Source organism: Hydra vulgaris, chromosome 15, assembly GCF_038396675.1.
Source record: "Hydra vulgaris chromosome 15, alternate assembly HydraT2T_AEP".
Classification (NCBI taxonomy): Eukaryota; Metazoa; Cnidaria; class Hydrozoa; order Anthoathecata; family Hydridae; genus Hydra; species Hydra vulgaris.
In genome coordinates, this window is record NC_088934.1 from 23,395,504 (window position 1) to 23,415,000 (window position 19,497).

At 27.4% G+C, this 19,497-nt stretch overlaps 1 protein-coding gene and 2 long non-coding RNA genes across 3 annotated transcripts; 1 reads left to right on the forward strand and 2 right to left on the reverse strand.

The window, feature by feature from the left end:
• Positions 1 to 738: 738 nt before the first annotated feature.
• On the reverse strand, positions 739 to 3,902 carry LOC136091549 (uncharacterized). Its single transcript, XM_065819226.1, has 2 exons — positions 3,646 to 3,902; positions 739 to 3,528 (listed from the first exon to the last, which is right to left on the reverse strand). Exon 2 carries the CDS (start codon positions 2,598 to 2,600, stop codon positions 1,911 to 1,913), a length of 690 nt encoding a protein of 229 aa, XP_065675298.1. The 5' UTR covers positions 2,601 to 3,528; positions 3,646 to 3,902; the 3' UTR covers positions 739 to 1,910.
• Positions 3,903 to 5,194: 1,292 nt separating this feature from the next.
• On the forward strand, positions 5,195 to 7,607 carry LOC136091565 (uncharacterized). The gene is made up of 3 exons (XR_010644085.1): positions 5,195 to 6,449; positions 6,555 to 6,702; positions 7,417 to 7,607. It is a non-coding gene; the product is annotated as an uncharacterized LOC136091565 (long non-coding RNA).
• A 2,562-nt stretch (positions 7,608 to 10,169) lies between these two features.
• Positions 10,170 to 12,556, reverse strand: LOC136091550 (uncharacterized). Its single transcript, XR_010644065.1, has 4 exons — positions 12,253 to 12,556; positions 11,814 to 12,048; positions 11,301 to 11,589; positions 10,170 to 11,001 (listed from the first exon to the last, which is right to left on the reverse strand). It is a non-coding gene; the product is annotated as an uncharacterized LOC136091550 (long non-coding RNA).
• Between the last annotated feature and the right edge of the window lie 6,941 nt (positions 12,557 to 19,497).

A 19,497-nucleotide genomic window follows, 5' to 3' on the forward strand; every position in this document is an offset into this window, starting at 1 on the left:
TGCAACGTTACAAAAATAAATAAACTTCTCTGCAAACAAAAACATGCTATTAAGATTATTACAAATGAAGGTCGACTCTCCCATACAAAAATACTTTTTAGTAAATTCAATATACTAAATATTTTCAAAATAAATCTTTATCAAGTTCTTATATTTATGTTCAAACTTGATTAAAAAAATGGCACCGTCTTTATTTTATTCAATATTTAAAAAAATAAATCATATATACAACTCAAGGTTCTCAAAAAGTAACTTTAGTCAATCCAAAACCTATATTTTAGCCACTAAATACTCAATAACAAATCGAGGACCTAAATTATGGAATACACTTTTAAGTGATGATCTTAAAACACCCAGTAAACACGCTTTAGTTGGTCCAACTGACGGGCCAGTATTGGCTATAGTTGGCATTCCGCGCCAGCTTTAACCGAACTGTATACCGCGTGTTTTTGAATCGTAAGTTTCCCGTAGGATAATTCCGTGTCAAAACAACAATAAAAATTCAAAAAAATAACCCACTATCTCTAAATGACTTCATTTTTGCAACAAAGATCCTTAAATACGCTAAAAAGAGTTCCCTATAGTTGTTTTAAACAAATCGGAATATTTTAGAAATTATGCTTGTTTGAAATTCAAAACTTAGTAACATTTTTACTTATCGCGCTCCCCTAGCAACGTCCGTAGTAACAAGTAAATGTCGATACATACGTTGTTACCTTAACTATATTATTTCATAATTTGAAATTTTCCACATATTATTAGATGCTAAACCATAAAATTATACTAAGAAATAATAACTTTTTATATTTATTAATAAATCTATAAGAGTAAATCGGCGTTTTTAATAAAATTTAAAAGTAAACATGCTTACTTTAAGAAGAATTACAGAAAAGGTTATGATTTATATATTTCCAAACTTCATATTGTTAAAGTATATATAAATACCTTAAAAAAAAAAACTGAGCTGTTTTTTGGACTTACTAATCTAAAAAATTTAATTTTTATTTTTGATTGAATGTATATTGAGATTGAGACAGAAGATTGATTGGTATTTATGTTTAGGCACAACCAGAAAGTAAGAGTTCTCACTTATGTGTAAAACTACAATATGCATATTTAATGAACTCAATTAAAAATATTTAAATATTAAAAACAGGTATATTCACTCAGAGCTAGTCAAAAAAATACAAGGTATTTTCACTTAGGTGTAAAACTGCAATATCCATGACATGCATGTACATAAATAAACTCAATTTTAAATATCAAAACGCATTAACTCTTTGAATTCCGTGTTTTTATGAATTGACAAATCTTTATACAAATTAGTGAACTATAAATATTTTTTTGTTTTTCTTTGAACTGTAAAACAAAACAAAATTAGGTAATTTTTTTTTAACAAATGAAATATTTTATCATATACATATCATAGACATACACAAACTGTCGATTCTGAGTAATAATTGATAAAAAGAAGCAAGTAAATGTCTTTCAAGATTCAAGGGCCATATTGGTACATAAATTTAAATTCCACATCAACTTTACAGATCACCTTGCATCTCACAATTTGTAAACATGTAAGTCAAACTAGGCATAGTGTCATCACTGCAGTATCTCATCTTAACTTCATTTTGACATACAGGAATAAATTCATGAAAGTCTCTTGTTCCTGGTATTGTTTTTACATTTTTAAATCGTTCAGATTGTAATAATCTTGTTTCAACCAAACTTTCACTTAAAATAAAAATAAAGTTTATACCTTTGATGTTGTTAGTGCAATATGTAAACATATCACGTGAGTTCAATATTTGATTTGTAGAAATTCTCTGCAAACTAGCATTAGCTACAAGTCGTTTAACTGTTTCTCCTATGCCATCACAAGTTTGCTTTCCACAGCTGGTTGCAAAGAAAACCTATTTTGCATCTACTCCAAAGTCTGATTTATGCTGACATAGGTTAAAAATATTTTTGCAGTTTTTATATTGAGATGAACAGCCATCAGAAAAGTAGATCACGCTTACAATGCTGTGTATCTTTTGCTTCAGAATATTGATAATTGATTTTTGTACCTCGTAAACCATTGGTACATCATGATTGTTATCATCTGATATAATGCAATATGAAGTGGAATGCAACACTTGATTTTCTTTATAGTACACAACTACTGGATGAAGTGTGCACTGAAGATTATTCCAATGGAAACCTTGTACTTCATCTTGCACAACAAAACTATAGTTTTCTGCAAAATCTCCTAGAATTATTGCACTATTTGTTGGCAGTTCTTCTTTAAGATTTATTAAATATTTAGATTGGCATTTAGAAATATATGAATGGGCTGTTAGCTTGACTAGTTTATAATCTGGTATGCTTACAAGCTGTATAACTAAATCTGATCTATCAGTAGTAACCCATTGGTTAAATTCGATAGTATCTTCTTCCTTAAACTGCCCTATTAGTTTGAATAGCTTTTCTTTTAATATAGATGTATTTTTTGGACATTGTGTACATCGATTTAACATGCATTCTTTGTTTTGCATATCACAAACAATAAATTTATATAGTTCATGGTAATCAATTTTAATGGGTAGGAGAATTAACTTCATGTTTTAATGGTAGATACAATCGCACACAGAATGGGTTCCTGATGAGTTTGGCAAAACACACCATTTAGGTCTTAAAACGCATAACTTGGAAAAACCTAACTTTACATGTGGATATAGAATTTTAAATGAGACAAATAACTTTTTTAAGCTTGATAAAAGTAGTCACTTTTGCATATGGACTTTCCAACTAACACTTACAAAATCCTTTTGACCAGGCATCTGGCGAGAGTTTTCACCATCTTCATAAAAAATTTTCACTAAAGTATTTATTTGATCAGGCAGCATTTTACCTCGCTTAGTTTGTGGAACTGCAAGAACTCCTTCCTTCTTTGCTAAATATCTAGGTTTAATAATTAGATACTTTGAAACGTCAAAATACTCACTAGCTGCTTCAATTGACCATTCTTGTGGGCACTAAGTCAATACTTAAATTTTATCCCTAAATGAACAGAATTTTTCAAGTTTATCTTTTATCAAAACCAACAATTTTTTGAACTGAACCATTTTTTTTTTAAATCAAGAATATATTCATTATCGAAAACTTCAACTTCTGCCGATGGAATTTTTAAAGAACTTGATAACTTTTCTTTGAAAACTGTTGTAATAGTTTTAATTTTTTTTTCCCAATACTCATACGATTCGCAAATGACTTTCCGTGAAGCTTGACTGGTGACACGCCAATTATACTGAGACAATTAGAAAGTTCTTGTCTGTTTTTATTTATATCAGCTTCTTGTTGAACGTTAAATACGTTTTCTTTATTTATACTTTCATTTGTGTAATCATCAGCAATATCAATGTTATCCGTATTAATTTCAGTGGAAGCTGTTAATTTGACTAAGCAATTTGTACAAATTTTGTTGACCAGGAACAATATTGAACCTGTTGTTTAAAGCTATGGTTTTTAACGTGACTTCTCTGAGAGATGCTAAATTAAAAAATATAACTTAATCAAACAAAATGTGCCTAGTATTAATAAACATAAAGAACATAAAACTATGACAAAGTAACATTTATAAAAAAATTTATGACAAGCTTTACTAACCTTTGCACAGTCTTTTGTGAACTAATAGCGGATCACAGCATTTATTCTGAACCACCGGGAACTTTTAAAGATAGAACTTTTGATGATGAAAACATAAATCAATAATCAAAACAGGAGAAACACCAGACCTCAGCGCAACTAAATTTTGCTCATCTGGAGCTAAATCTTGAAAAAAGTTTATTCCAATGTGGTTTGTGAACGTTAACTTGTGAAGTTCCAACCATTATAAAAATATTTAATTTCAATATTTTATTTTTCTAAAACCAACATTAAATAAATAATAATTTCTCACATGAGTATTATAATTAAAACTCAAATGTTAGAACCAATTGCTCCATTTAATTAATCAAAGAAGAAACCAGAAATTCATTTTTATTCTAAACTAAATAAATGTAATCATAGCTATGATTACACTTATTTAGTTTAAAATAAAAATGAATTTTTGGTTTCTTGTTTAATAATTAAATGGAGCAATTGGTTTTAACATTTGAGTATTAACAATAATACTTATGTGAGAAATAATTATTTTTTTGTGAGAAATTATTTTAGTTATAATCTCTATATAGATATTATAACCAAAACGGTAAATAAAAATGCAAAAATAAAATTGCAAAAATAAAACAATAACAAAATAGATATGTGCACAAAAAAACAGTGAAATAATTTTTGCCTCTTACAGGTGTTTGTATATAAACTATTATTGTAAAGATTTAAAATGAATAAATTGATATCTTTTCTGCTATTGATCTTAAACTAGACATGTTTACTGAAAAATTATTGTTAAAAACCCGGTTTGCATTTCAAAGTTTTTCATCAAATATAAGATCTAATAACTTTAAGTAATGATTTTTGATTTCTTTCTTCAAAAGTTTCTATACCTATTAAATTTTGTAAACGTATGGTTAATGTAACTGTGTATACTTAAACATTTTAGTGTTGTTTTAGATGTTGCTAAGAGCGCAGAGAATAAAAAAATGTAAAAAATCTCAAACTTCAAAGACCTATAACTCTTGAAATAATGAAATTGGCTTCAAATTATTTTTGATTATTCCTAACAACACTATTAACTGCATTTGTGCCAAAAATCAAGTATTTCTGAGATGGTGGGTTATATATATATATTATATATATATATATATATATATATATATACATTTATAAAACTTACAGGATAATTCCATGTCAAAACAACAAGTCGAAATAACTCACCATCTCAGAAATATATATATATATATATATATATATATATATATATATATATATATATATATATATATATATATATATGTATGTATATATATATATATATGTATATATATATATATATTTATATATATATATGTATACACAATATATATACATATACATACATATATTATATATATATATATATATATATATATATATATATATATATATATATATATATATATATATATATATATATGTATATATATATATATATGTATATATATATATATATATATATATATATATATATATATATATATATATATATATATATATATATGTTATAATATAATAATTTATATGTATGCATTTTGTGTTTGAGAGTGACTGAATCTATAAATGTAGGTATAGCTTATATGGTTTTATTTTTAGCACTTCTCTAAACAACTACTTCTATGCCCTTATTGTTATTGACAATAATCTATCGATACACTGATTTTCGATTCATATTTGATGTTTTTCTTTGTATTTATTTGTTACATTTTTTCATTTTAGATTTGTCATATGATGGAGTTATGCGATATAGAAGAACAAAGTATTGTAAATTTGTATGAATTCTTTAAAAACATCTACTAGTAATTAGTCCAGTCAATGCCTAAACTTCATTTTTAAGTAGTTTTTAGGCTTTTCTTAATGTGTTTCTTATTCACATGGTTTTACAAGCAAGGTCTGAAAGCAAATTAGAGCTGAAAAATTTTTCTTAGCCTTTAAGGAGAATTGATGTTGTTCTTTGTTTAATTTAATTTGTTTAAATATATTCTTTTTAATAAATAAATGTTTGTTTGTTCTTGGTTTTTTACTTTCAGATTCTTAAGAACTAGGCAACTTAGCTAAGCAAGTTTTGTTTTATTTTTTAGTGCAATTGGAAAGAGCTGAAAGCTATTTTTTAGTGCAATTGGAAAGAACAGAAGTGTTTTTTAGTTACTTCACACAGTATAACTGGTACTAATTTGAGTAACTTATTAATTTTTTTTTATTTTATATTGGATTTATTTTATATTAGATATATATTTTATGTATTTAACACAAAAAACTGACTGTAATTTGTTGACACGAAAGTGATCAACAAATTACAGTCAGTAATTTGTTGATCACTTACTTAAATAATTTTGTGCATTGTAGTCTAGATTATTTGTTAAATTAAAAATAATTGATGTAAATAAATATTGTTTAATATTTTTGATAAACGACTTATGTATATAAACATAAAAAGATATGGATTTCAATAAATGTCAAGTTTAAATATAGTCTTTGATTAGAAAAGATCACAATTTGTAAGATTCTTTTACATTTTTTTATTACTCAGTTATAACAATTGTATTATTACTGGTAATATGTTTAATGATAATAGTGAAATTGAAATGGATAATATTAGGCTCAAATAAGTTATTAATGTAAATGCTAATAGGCAACTTGAAAATAGTTGTTGTCAAGTAAAAGAGATAGATCTAGGCAAGATGAAATCAATCGTTGTTGAAATATAAGAAATGCTGCTCAGCGAGCAGAAAACTTACTTGCCAGAATTCAATGTCAAGCAGTGTTAACAAAGCAAAGTATGAATTTTACTATTTATAGTAACAATTAATAACAGTTTTAAATTTAAATGATTTTAAATTTTTTTATAATTTCAAACATAATTATGTTCTTTTTTTTTTTAGTTGCCTTTGTCATTACTTGATTAGTTTGCTTACTGTTGAAACATGGTTTTAATTATGTAAATTTAATATGATGTGAAATTTACTCTCTTAATCATTAGTCAACAGTTAGAGAGAAGATGGAGCTTAATTAAGAAATACTGGAAACAAGGTAAATATAATTTTGTTTACTGGTAACATAATAAAACCAGTCACTACAATTTATTGAGTGTTTTTTTTTACTTTTTTAACATGCTGCTTTGGAAACACTTCCTTTCTCTCCCTCTCTCTCTTAAATGAGAGGGGGAATTAATAAAACTTATGTAATTACTGAGCTCTTACATATTTCTTAATACCGCAATTGATAATGACCATTTATAAAAAACATTTTCTGAGTTTCTTGAAATTTAATGGTATAATTGTTTAAATTGTTCAACTATAATTGTCCCTCGATTGATCAAATATTGTAATAAATAAAATCTTTTTAGTCTAAGTGTTTTATTTGATAAAATATCTTACTAAATCGTGGTGTTATATGCATATATGCCATATGTTTTGTGTAGTAACACTGGCAATGTTTTGTGTAGTAACACTGGCAACAATGTAGTAACACTGGCATACATGTCAGTGTTACTACATAGTGTTGTCTAGCCTTATTATAATCTTTTCTTTTTAATTACTTTGGAGACAGTGATGTACGCTTACAAATCTTTTATGCTATGCGCTATTGTTACTGTATTTTGTGTTGATAGACCTAGGCTGTTATAGCTATTTTTTTATTCTTTATATTTTCTGTTATATTATTATCCTAATTCTACTAACAATAAAATGCAAATAATACTTTTTTAATTAAAAATAATAATTTTTTTTTCATTTCTTTTTTTAGGTATTTGCAGGCTTTACTTGACTTTCTTTTTCTTGTACCTGTGTGGTGACAGATTTAAAAAAAAACTTAACTGATGTTAATGCGGTCTTTATGTCGTTAACTATAAGCAACGACATTGCTGATAGGGAGTCAAAGTTCAAATATTATTTATAGATAAATTTGTATTTAATTTTTTAGATTATATATTAAGTTATTAATGTGTTTTTGTTATTAATGATTTAATTACTCATAACCCGTATTCAGAGCCAGATCCAGCTTTTTTTGGTCTATGAGATAGCTTCTGGATGTTCGTTTTCCGGACACTGGTTGTCAAAACCTTTTTTACTCTGTTGCCAACTTGCTTAACCCCTTGTACAAGGGAAGAGCTCTGAAAAAACTGGGTGGATTTGATGAAGCCTATGAGGCACTGATTACTCAATCCCATGCTTATCAGGAATGGATTGCTGCAACAAGATTATTTAATGAACGGTTACATGCTGCAATCCAAGGTCATGTTTCACAAGATGATCCTTTCTAAAATGTTGGAATGGAAGAAGCTCCTACACTTATGACTTCCTATTCTAGTCCGGCTCCACCTACAAAGTCGGACATTGTCACTGAATGGGAAATATTTCAAAAACTCCCAGGGGTTGTTGGTGTGGACGTGCTGGAATTTTGGAGAGCAGATGTGTACAAATTTCCTCTCCTTGCTCAAACTGCGAAAAAATGGCTATGTGATACCTGCGTATCGTAAGTTTTTTTATATTACGATAATATCGTAAACAAAAAGTTTGCACGATAAAGTTTCGATATTTATCGATTCATTACGATATTTATCGTTCAATTACCATAAATATCGTAACTCAAACGATAACGATACTTATCGGTTATCTGAAGATGCTGAGGACCTATGTGTCCTCAGCATCTTCAGAGAGAGCTTTTAGTGCCGGTGGTGGAATCGTCTCTTATAAAAGAACAAAATTGCAGTCTGAACAAGTTGAAAAATTGTTATACATTCAGCAAAACTACCCTAAGATCCAGATCAAAAGATGGTTTCTAACCAGTCAGGATGAAAAAGGAGAATCGTTTGAAGAGGCTTTTACCAATAACTCTGAGAATTAAGCTGCTTCAAGTCAGGGACCTTCTACTTCAACTCTCACATCAGCAATTGAAATGGATGACTAACTTAAATTGGTTCATTGCCTAAGTGGTGTCATTGGTCTATTTCACTGCTTATAGTGATTTAGTGATTTCAATATACCTTGTCTTTGAGATTAAATTTTAATATTTTTGTTATATTAAGTCACAAGCACAAACCTTAACATGTTAAACATATCAAGCCAACAATTTATCAAGTAAAACATTGTTATTTTTTGTTTTTAGTTGTTTTTTACTTCAGCTTAAGTCTTAAATAAATTAAAAAATCAAAATTACAAATAAAGTTTTGTTTATTTCTTTTTTTACATTAAATAGTGCACTTGTCAGTAAGTTTATTAAAGTTATTTAGGTTTTTAAAAAAATTATTTTTTTAGTCGGAAAAAGTAATATCGTAATAAACCGATAAGTATCGTTATCGTTTGAGTTACGATTTTATGGTAATTGAACGATAAATATCGTAATGAATCGATAAATATCGAAACTTTATCGTGCAAACTTTTTGTTTACGATATTATCGTAATATAAAAAAACTTACGATACGCACATTCCGATATCTTATCGTATCGTATCGTAATAAGAAAAGTTTCGAGATGCAGACCCTTAGTTGGTACCATTACCGGCCCAACTATATGATTTTTTTCGCGATTTTTAAATTCGCTTTTGCACTTTAATTAAAAGTGCAAATGTTATAAATGTTTAGAACAATCTTTACAACTTGACGTGATGGTGAAAAAAAGGTTGTATATTTGAAATCAAAATGAGAAATGCCATACAAAAAAAAAAAATTGTTTGCTCGGCACCAGAAAAATTTTTTTTTTGTTGACCTGTGTAATAATACAGTAATAATCATTGCAATAATAACAGTAGTAATAACAATAATAACAATAACAACTACAATTATAATAATAACAGTAGAAATTTACAACAGTAACAATTATAAAAAACTAGCAGTAAGCAACCCTTAATACGGGCAGAGCCGGATCCAGCTTTTTCTGGTCTTTGAGCTAACTTCCAGACATGGAGCAAACGCCAAACATTTATATGTTCATACTTATGTCAAATAAGGATGCTTTGCAAAAAATTGCGATGACTGGAGGCTGGGAACAAAAAAGCCCCAAACTTTGTGCCCCCCTGCCCCAAACGTGAGAGCAACAAGTTGATGAAGTATTTTTTGTACTGTTCTTAACTAAACTTATATTCATCGATAAATTTTAAGTTTCATAGTATTATCTTTCAGCGTTCAAAAATAATGACCAATATAAAATTTATAACCCCCTCAAATTGAGGGGGTTATAAACTTTACATGGTCATAATTTTTGAAAGCTAAATTATTTTAAATTAAAAAATCAAAATTACAAATAAAGTTTTGTTTATTTCTTTTTTTACATTAAATAGTGCACTTGTCAGTAAGTTTATTAAAGTTATTTAGGTTTTTAAAAAAATTATTTTTTTAGTCGGAAAAAGTAATATCGTAATAAACCGATAAGTATCGTTATCGTTTGAGTTACGATATTTATGGTAATTGAACGATAAATATCGTAATGAATCGATAAATATCGAAACTTTATCGTGCAAACTTTTTGTTTACGATATTATCGTAATATAAAAAAACTTACGATACGCAGGTATCACATAGCCATTTTTTCGCAGTTTGAGCAAGGAGAGGAAATTTGTACACATCTGCTCTCCAAAATTCCAGCACGTCCACACCAACAACCCCTGGGAGTTTTTGAAATATTTCTTATTCAGTGACAATGTCCGACTTTGTAGGTGGAGCCGGACTACAATAGGAAGTCATAAGTGTAGGAGCTTCTTCCATTCCAACATTTTAGAAAGGATCATCTTGTGAAACATGACCTTGGATTGCAGCATGTAACCGTTCATTAAATAATCTTGTTGCAGCAATCCATTCCTGATAAGCATGGGATTGAGTAATCAGTGCCTCATAGGCTTCATCAAATCCACCCAGTTTTTTCAGAGCTCTTCCCTTGTACAAGGGGTTAAGCAAGTTGGCAACAGAGTAAAAAAGGTTTTGACAACCAGTGTCCGGAAAACGAACATCCAAGTTTTCCACCAGTTTTTAGTGAAACATTTGTGCTGTTGGTGATGCCCTACCAGCCTTGATAAAATCCAGGCATTTGCGCCTCAGTGTGTAAATGTTTGAGATAACGAGGTGAATGCTTACTTCTTTGTCAGCAGAGAAACATTCTGAAATCTCAGCAACTCTCCTCAGAATAGACAAAATTTCATCATAAAGATTGAACTCATCTTCTGAAGGAATAACTGGAGCTAGTTTGATGTCATCTTTTCCAGGAATGTCTCTAATGGAGCTGAGGATACGACGCATTTTTACAATGCTTTCCAACATCATAAAAGTTGATTTCCAGCGTGTTTTCATGGGAGTGATGATTTTCACAAATTTCAACTTATCCTTGCCAACAACATTAGCTAAAAATTAAAGTAGAATTTTTAGCTAAAGCAACAGCTTTAGCTAAAAATTAAAGTAGAATAATAAGAAACATAACATAAAAGGTGATTAGTACTATTTACTATTATTAAAAACTGATATTAACTATGTTATATGTTTTTACTTTTTAAGTGTTAACATTTTATTAATGATAGCTATCATTAGAAAAATTTTGTCCTACAAAGTGTACTGAGAAGTTTATAATGCACTTGTATTGTATTAAACTATAAACTAAATTGCTATAAAAGCTAAAAAGGATGTTAAACTAAAAACTAGTTACCTCTTTTTTAATTCTTTGCTCAGACAAAGATGACTTGTGGCATCTTGAACTTAATTCAGTTGCTCTTTGGATTGCTTCGTGAAGGTCCAAACTGTCAAAACCTTTTGTTTCTTTGACAGTTGCTTCAACTGCCAAATTCAAAAGATGATCAGCGCACAAAAGAGATTCCAATTTTGTAGATGCATCTACAAAATTGCACTTGTTAATTGCCGCCTTCATATTAGCGGCTGAATCATGGACACACACAACGGACGAAACTCCATTATTTCCGGCCAACTCTGAGACATTCCTGAAAACAAAGTAAAATTAGTTGTTTGCTTTTTGACATCTTAAAATACAAACTAATACTTTCGTTGTTATTTTAGATTTAATAAAAGTATTAATTTGTGCCATTAATTTTAAACTAAATGACGGGTTTTGCTTTTTTGTAACAAAATGTTATCTAAATAATTCAAACGGTTAACTTAATTTACAGAAATTTTAACCTAATAAAAATAAAATACTAAAACATACTTATCCAGACGTAGAGCAATGGGTTCAGCTGTATGTTATCCGGAAAACGGAAAAACTTCACTCACAATTATCTTTAACCGGAAGTCTTCAGTCACATAGTGCAATGTACTGGATTGGTATGCATCATTGCTTTGCCAGAGGTCAGCTGAGATTGCAAATTCAGCGGTCTTTGGCAATTCCTCCTTTAGAATGTCATCCACACAGATTTTCACATTTTTTGTACAACAACGGCAACCTAAAATTAAAATGAAAAATTCGTTATTATTGGTATTTCTCGTTACATATCAATTTGGTTACCTACTGAGAAAACCAAAAAAAATTGGTGTGGATTGGTCTTAAAAAGTAGCTTTTTAAAAAATTTAGTTCTCTTGGAACTCCAATTGAATTGACTCCCCACCCCAAAATAAAATTTATTTAAAACAATTAAAATTTTGCATACTTGAACCGGGAGTATGTTATTGCAGCCTTCACATTCATTTTTGGGTTCCAGTAGTGAACAAAATCTTTAAAAGCTTCATGTTCAACCAAAGAGAATGGCAAATTTAAACGGACCAAAAACTTGACAATTTCAATGTCTCCTCTAAGCTGTTCATGGTCTTGTGGCTTGTATTTGACCCAATGCTTTAGATTTTGGACCTTTTCTACTGATGGTCCGGAAAGTCTTCCTTGTTTAACTTTACTGCCCAACACTAATGGCGTCTTATCACTCGGACCTACTCATAAGCCTCGTCTTCATTGTAAATCTAAAAATTTATATGAAACCTGTTAAAATACCTAATATTGAAACATTCATCAGCATTTATTAAAAGTTATTGATATTTATCGTTAAATCTTGGTATTGTAACAGTAATAATAACTAACACAAAATAAAAGTTAATATTTAAATTAAAAAAATTAAAAAAATCTAAACTTTATTGCACCTGTTCTAACTCATCAAAAGGAACATGGCGCTTTTTCTCCAGGGCTGCAAACTGAACAGGATGCTTCCTTGTCAAATGTGATCTCATGCCAGATGTGTTTCTGTCCGTCAACTTGCAAATTGCAAAACAATACTTGCATTTTGCAGTAACAAGTCGCTCTTCATCAGGTGTAGTACTGACCTCATCATCAAAGTGATTCCAAATTTCGGTCCTTGGCCTTCGCATTCTTCAAAATGTTGTTCAATTACAATTTTAATACTAATTAAAGCTAAAATTTCAACATCTTTCTTTATAAAAAAATTTTATTTTCAGAGCCTTATAATGTATATCTAAGTAATTTAAAGAGTATTCAACAACTTTTTCCCAGAGAGTTTTTAAAAACGTTTTTATTACAATTAACTATTTAATTTCGGTTCAGTAGAACCGTAATTGAAACCGTAACCAAAACCAAAAAAAAGTTATTTTTAACAAAAGTAACCACGAAAAGAAATTAAACTATTTAATTGGTGATTTTAATTTTGATTGTTTACAGTATCACGTCAAATACAACATTAAAGAGTTTTACAATGACTTATTTAAAAAAGGAGCGTTTCTCTTAAAAAAGGAATCATTAAATGCGATATCATAGATCATTTTCCGATTTTTTTCTCCGTAAATACAGATACTAAATTAACACTAGATAAAAAAAAATAGCTTTTGTAAACGCATTGATAGCAAAGCAAATTCAGTATCATTTAATGACCAATTATCAATGCTTCATTGGCACCATTTTGATCATTTTCAGGACGCCAACTTAGCTTATAGCAATTTTCTTAAAACATTCTATGATATTTATGACGCAAATATTCCTAAAATTGAAATAAAACAAAAGCTTAAAAAAATAACATCCCCATGGATAACCGATGTACTAAAAAAATCTTCCACAATTAAACAAAAATTATATATTAAGTACATGCAATCCAAATCAGTTGAAAATAAACCATTTACAAAAATTATGCTAGAGAGTTCGAAAGAAAAAGAAAAATTTCAAAAAAAAAATACTATCTTGACTTACTTGAAAAAAAAAAAAACTCAAAACGCACTTGGTAAGTTTTAAGAGAAATCACTGGTAAAGCTAAAACTAAATCAGGCGCTTTGCCTAACGGTATTAAAGTTAATGATAAAATTTTATATGCTTCGAGCGATATTGCAGTTGAATTAAATAAGCATTTTATTTTAGCAGGGCCTAACTTAGCAATAACTATTCCATATACCGGTAATTCTTTTGAATTTTTACCTCAAAAAACAACAAATCTTAATTGCATTGAAATATCCTATACGGAATTTGAAGCTGCTTTCAAAACGATTAAACCAAATAAAGCAATAGGATTTGACGGTATCAACGGAAATGTTTATATAAATTCATTCAATATTCTATTTAAAATCTTTTCGTCTTGCGTTAGCCAAGGAGTTTTCCCTGATCAACTTAAAATTGCCAAAGTAACGGTAAAATTGTCAATGTAAACAAATTTTGATAGTTGTTGCAAACAACTATCAAAATTATTAACATATATATATATATATATATATATATATATATATATATATATATATATATATATATATATATATATATATATATATATATATATATATATATATATATATATATATATATATATTATATATATTATATATATATATATATAATATATTATATATTATATATATATATAATATATATATATATATTATATATATATATTATATATATTATATATATATATATATATATATATATATATATATATATATATATATATATATATATATATATATATATATATATATAATAATCTTCAAAAACTCCATAACTATGACATTTATTTATCATTCAAATTTGTTTGAATAAATAAATATTTGAAAAAATAAAATAGATTTGTTTTTGTACTGATTTATGGGATTTAAGGCATTTAAACGATCAGTACGTAACATGATTTGATAAAAAATAGAGCATGTGAAAATATTTTAATATTTGATGATCGTATAAAGAATGATTTGAGAATAGTAACTTGATTCAATTGTCACGTGATTTCAATTAAAAATTACTACAATTGTTGTAATTAAAAATTGATTTATCCACAAACGATTAAAACATCAATATAATTAGGAAATCATCATGACCCCATATATCAAGTTAAAACAACAAAGCTATTTTCCGCAAATGTTTCTTTTATATATACGAAATTTGTCATTTCTTAAATTAGGACTTTCTTAAAGCATAGGACTTTGTTAGGTCACACCACGGTATGTTTTTATTTAAAAAACGAAACAGTTGGATTGTTCTCCTAACCGCCTGAGCCGTTTTTAACAATTTAATCTAAAAAATGGCATTCAAAATTAGGCGATTATTAATTTTTATCAATATTATAATCAATAAATTGAGAAAATATATTGCAAAATAACTTAACTTAACATTTAGTTATATTTAATACAAAATATTGTAAAATATCTAATATAAAACAACTTAACATTTACTTATATCTAATACAAAATATTGTAAAATATCGAAACCAAACAATATTTTATCGGAACGTATCGAATCATATCGAAACTCAAAAAATATCGTTATACATTTTTTAGCGATAAATTATACGATATTTATCGCTAAAAGCGATACTGGTATCGTGCATATCAAAACCCAAACGATATTTTATCGGAATCATATCGAAACATATCGGATCATAGCAATTCATATCGAAACCCATTATCGTAAAAAATATCGGTGAGTTTCGATATTTCGATAACGATACGCAGATGCTTAGTACCAACTGTTAGCCAACTGTTTTATTACTGTTGGGCCGTTAATGGTACCAACAGTTTATTAAACAGTTGGCTAAGTGTTGGTAAAAGCGTTACGTTTTTTCACGGTACCAACTAAATAGCCGACTGTTGGCCCAACTGTAGCTGATAGTTGGTTATTAGTATCGGGCCAACTACTTACCAACTATTCAATGTTTACTGGGCACTCTCTTCGCTTAACCAATTTAAAAAAAAATTAAGCAAATTCATACCATATATTCAAAGTTTATACCATATATTCTTGAAATCTTATGTCAAAAATACCATTTAATTGTTCGGCATGTATTAATGAGTGTGTGCATTCACTTTTTATCTTTTTGTTTTGTTATCTATATGTTTTTGTTTTTTTCTTTTTTTCTTTTATTTATTTTTTTCTATTTTTTTTTCTTAATTATTCTCAATCTAACAAAAGAAATTTCAAAAAGAAAGAAGTAGGAGGATAAAATAAACAAAAATAAAATTACTTATTTTTTCTATTTTTTTATTTATTTATTTGATTGATTTTTCCTTTCTTTCCTTATTTAAAACATAATTTTTAAGAAAATTTTATTGGTATTTTAAGATTTTGTATTATCTTACTCGGTCTTTAAAAACTATACTATGTATGGTAAATATTACGGGGCTTAGTGATAAGACAACTATAGTCTTCTTTTTGTTCCTGTCATGTAAATTTTTATTTATTTATTTTGTTATTGTAAATATTGTCAATCGGCGAAATATATATATATATATATATATATATATATATATATATATATATAATATATATATATATATATATATATATATATATATATATATATATATAAAAGTAAGATGAAAAAAAACAACTTTTTACGATACTTAAAGTTTCATGCCGTTTGCGGCACTCATCAGCCATATATTTAAATCAAGAAAAAACCGTTCAAAAATACAATTAAAAAACCGTTACAAAATTCAAAAAAACAATGGAATGAGTTCTGACGTCAAATAATAATAACAATAATAATGACAATAATAATGACAATAATAATAATAAATATAATGATAATATGAAAAAACATCTTTTTTAATCGCCAGTGTCATATTGGGAAAGAAGGAATCTGTTTCTATGTCTACACTTAGAAACAATCTCACTCCTTTTATTCAATAAATTAGTTTATTATAATAAACTGCATAAAGAGTTTATGCAGTTTATTATAATAAACTGCATAAAATCTTTAACAGGAACACAATCAAAGTTAGCTACAGTTGTATGCCAAGTGTAAAATCTATTATAAATTCGCACAACAAATACATTTTATGCAACAAATACAAACCTTAATCAACAGGACTGTAACTGCTATAATAAAAATCTCTGTCCGTTGTTTAATAAATGTTTAACAAGCAACATTGTATATCAAGCAACGTCTACAACAGATAATCTTGATTCATCTTCTAATGAAAAATCCTACATTGGGATAAGTGAGACTCCTTTTAAATTAAGATACGCTAATCACGTTAAATCATTTAACATCTCTAAATACAAAAATGATAACGAACTCTCAAAGCATATATGGAAGTTAAAAGAAGCTAATTTAGTCCCTATAGTTAAGTGGAATATTCTCAGGCGATGTAAAGCATATAATCCAACATCCAAATCTTGCAAATTATGTCTCACCGAAAAATATGAAATTCTATATTATAAAAATACTAATTTATTAAATAAAAGGAGTGAGATTGTTTCTAAGTGTAGACATAGAAACAGATTCCTTCTTTCCCAATATGACACTGGCGATTAAAAAAGATGTTTTTCCATATTATCATTATATTTATTATTATTATTGTCATTATTATTACTATTATTATTATTTGACGTCAGAACTCATTCCATTGTTTTTTTGAATTTTGTAACGTACCGTAGTACGTTACAAAATTCAAAAAAACGTAGTTTTTGTAAAGTACCGTAAAAAAGTTTTTTTTTTTTCATCTTACTTTTTTATTTATTTATTGATCTATTTTGTGATTATTTCACTTTATATTGATCACTCTCAAATCGAAAAAATTGATTATTATTACATAATCAAAACAACACTATATATATATATATATATATATATATATATATATATATATATATATATATATATATATATATATATATATATATATATATATATATATATGAGCTATGCACCAAAGTTTAATCATGTGTTTTTCATAAAAACAAGCTTTTTTAACATTAAAATTTAATGGATATAGATCTTAAGTTTATATTTTTTGTTTTTTACTAATTATGTCTATATTGATAAAATAGACGAAAAAAAATATTTACACATTAATCTAGTTTCGTAAAACTAATTGAACGTTAGACGATGTATTTTTGTGATGACATAAAAGTTTAATCGAGTTAATTAATTATTATACTTAACCGCTTTAAACGATAAATATAATGAGCACTTGTGATGCTAAAATAAAAATAACAATTTTAAATTACAAAAAAATATTCTAATTGTTTTAAAATTATCTTAAGAATAACTGCAATATTTTAAATTTCAATTCGCTTGCAAATGGGTAGAAAAGCAATGTCAATCCAATTTATCCAATCCTTATCTAATCGAAATGTAAGCACATCGTTAGAAGAACATTAACAAAAAAGGGTATTGGGTCTTACATTGCAATAAAAATGCTTATCCTGTTAATCATGGATTGACGCAAAAAACGAAAATGGTGCAAAAAACATTTGCATTATATAGTTTAAAAGATTTACAACTGAGAAATATTACGAACGCTATTTACAAGCAAAATGACAAGGTGGCGGAGGCTCAGTAGGCATATGAGGATGATTTTTCGATGGCCGTATCAACTGATATACCTACAAAAACACATTTGAAATACGTTTGATTCCATCAATAAGGCAATTGTATGGCAGAAGCAGGCAATGCATCTTCAAGCACACACAGCGCGTAGTGTAACACACCGGTTTAAAACAAAAAAGATCAATTTGTTGACTTGGTGCCCTAGATCACCAGATATCAACTCAATAGAAAATAATTGGTCATGGATCGACACTCAATTAATAAACCATCAAATTCAACCAACTGAGCATTTTAAGCAACTTTTGAACGAGTATTAGTTAAAAGTGCCACATTTTAGATACTTTAGATACATGAAATTGGTTGAATCAATACAGTGACGAATCAATGCAGTGAAGAACCAATGCAGTGAAGAACCAATGCAGTGACGAATATATATTCTATAACTTGTTTAGATGAGGATTTGCTCACTAGTATTGCTTATCGTTATAGCATACGGCATTTTCAGAAAAAGAAGAAAAAAACATAGAATAATGAAAAAAAAGATTGCTGCCCCATCCCAAACCCTCAGTCGATAGCAGCACTCCGCTGCGAATCTGAAATGTATATATATATATATATATATATATATATATATATATATATATATATATATATATATTGTTCTTTTTATTACATTATAAATAAGCATTTCGTTACAATATTTAAAATACAAATATATAATAATAAAAACATATATATATATAATAATCGTTACTAAATAATAAAAGAACGCGGGAACTCGTAGAAGACCATACGGTCTTGTCGTCGAGTACCGCTAAGAAATGATCGTGTTAAAATTTATAAAATATTTTCAAGTTTTCAAGAAATAAGTTAACGAAGTAAGAAACTTAAAATATTCAGTTACAAATACAAGATACATTATTATATATTACAATTGTTAATGATGCATATATAATTTTTATAAATCAATAGTTAAATAGGAGGTAAAAAGGAAGATCACTAAAAAAAAAAAAATATATATCAAAAGTATATTGTTACATCTTCAATTGTAAAAATGAGTTCTTTAAGCTTTCGTTTAAAAGAAAAGTAGTTACTTTGATGAATTAAATCCTTAGTAAAAATTTTTAAAACTATTTTATTCCATAA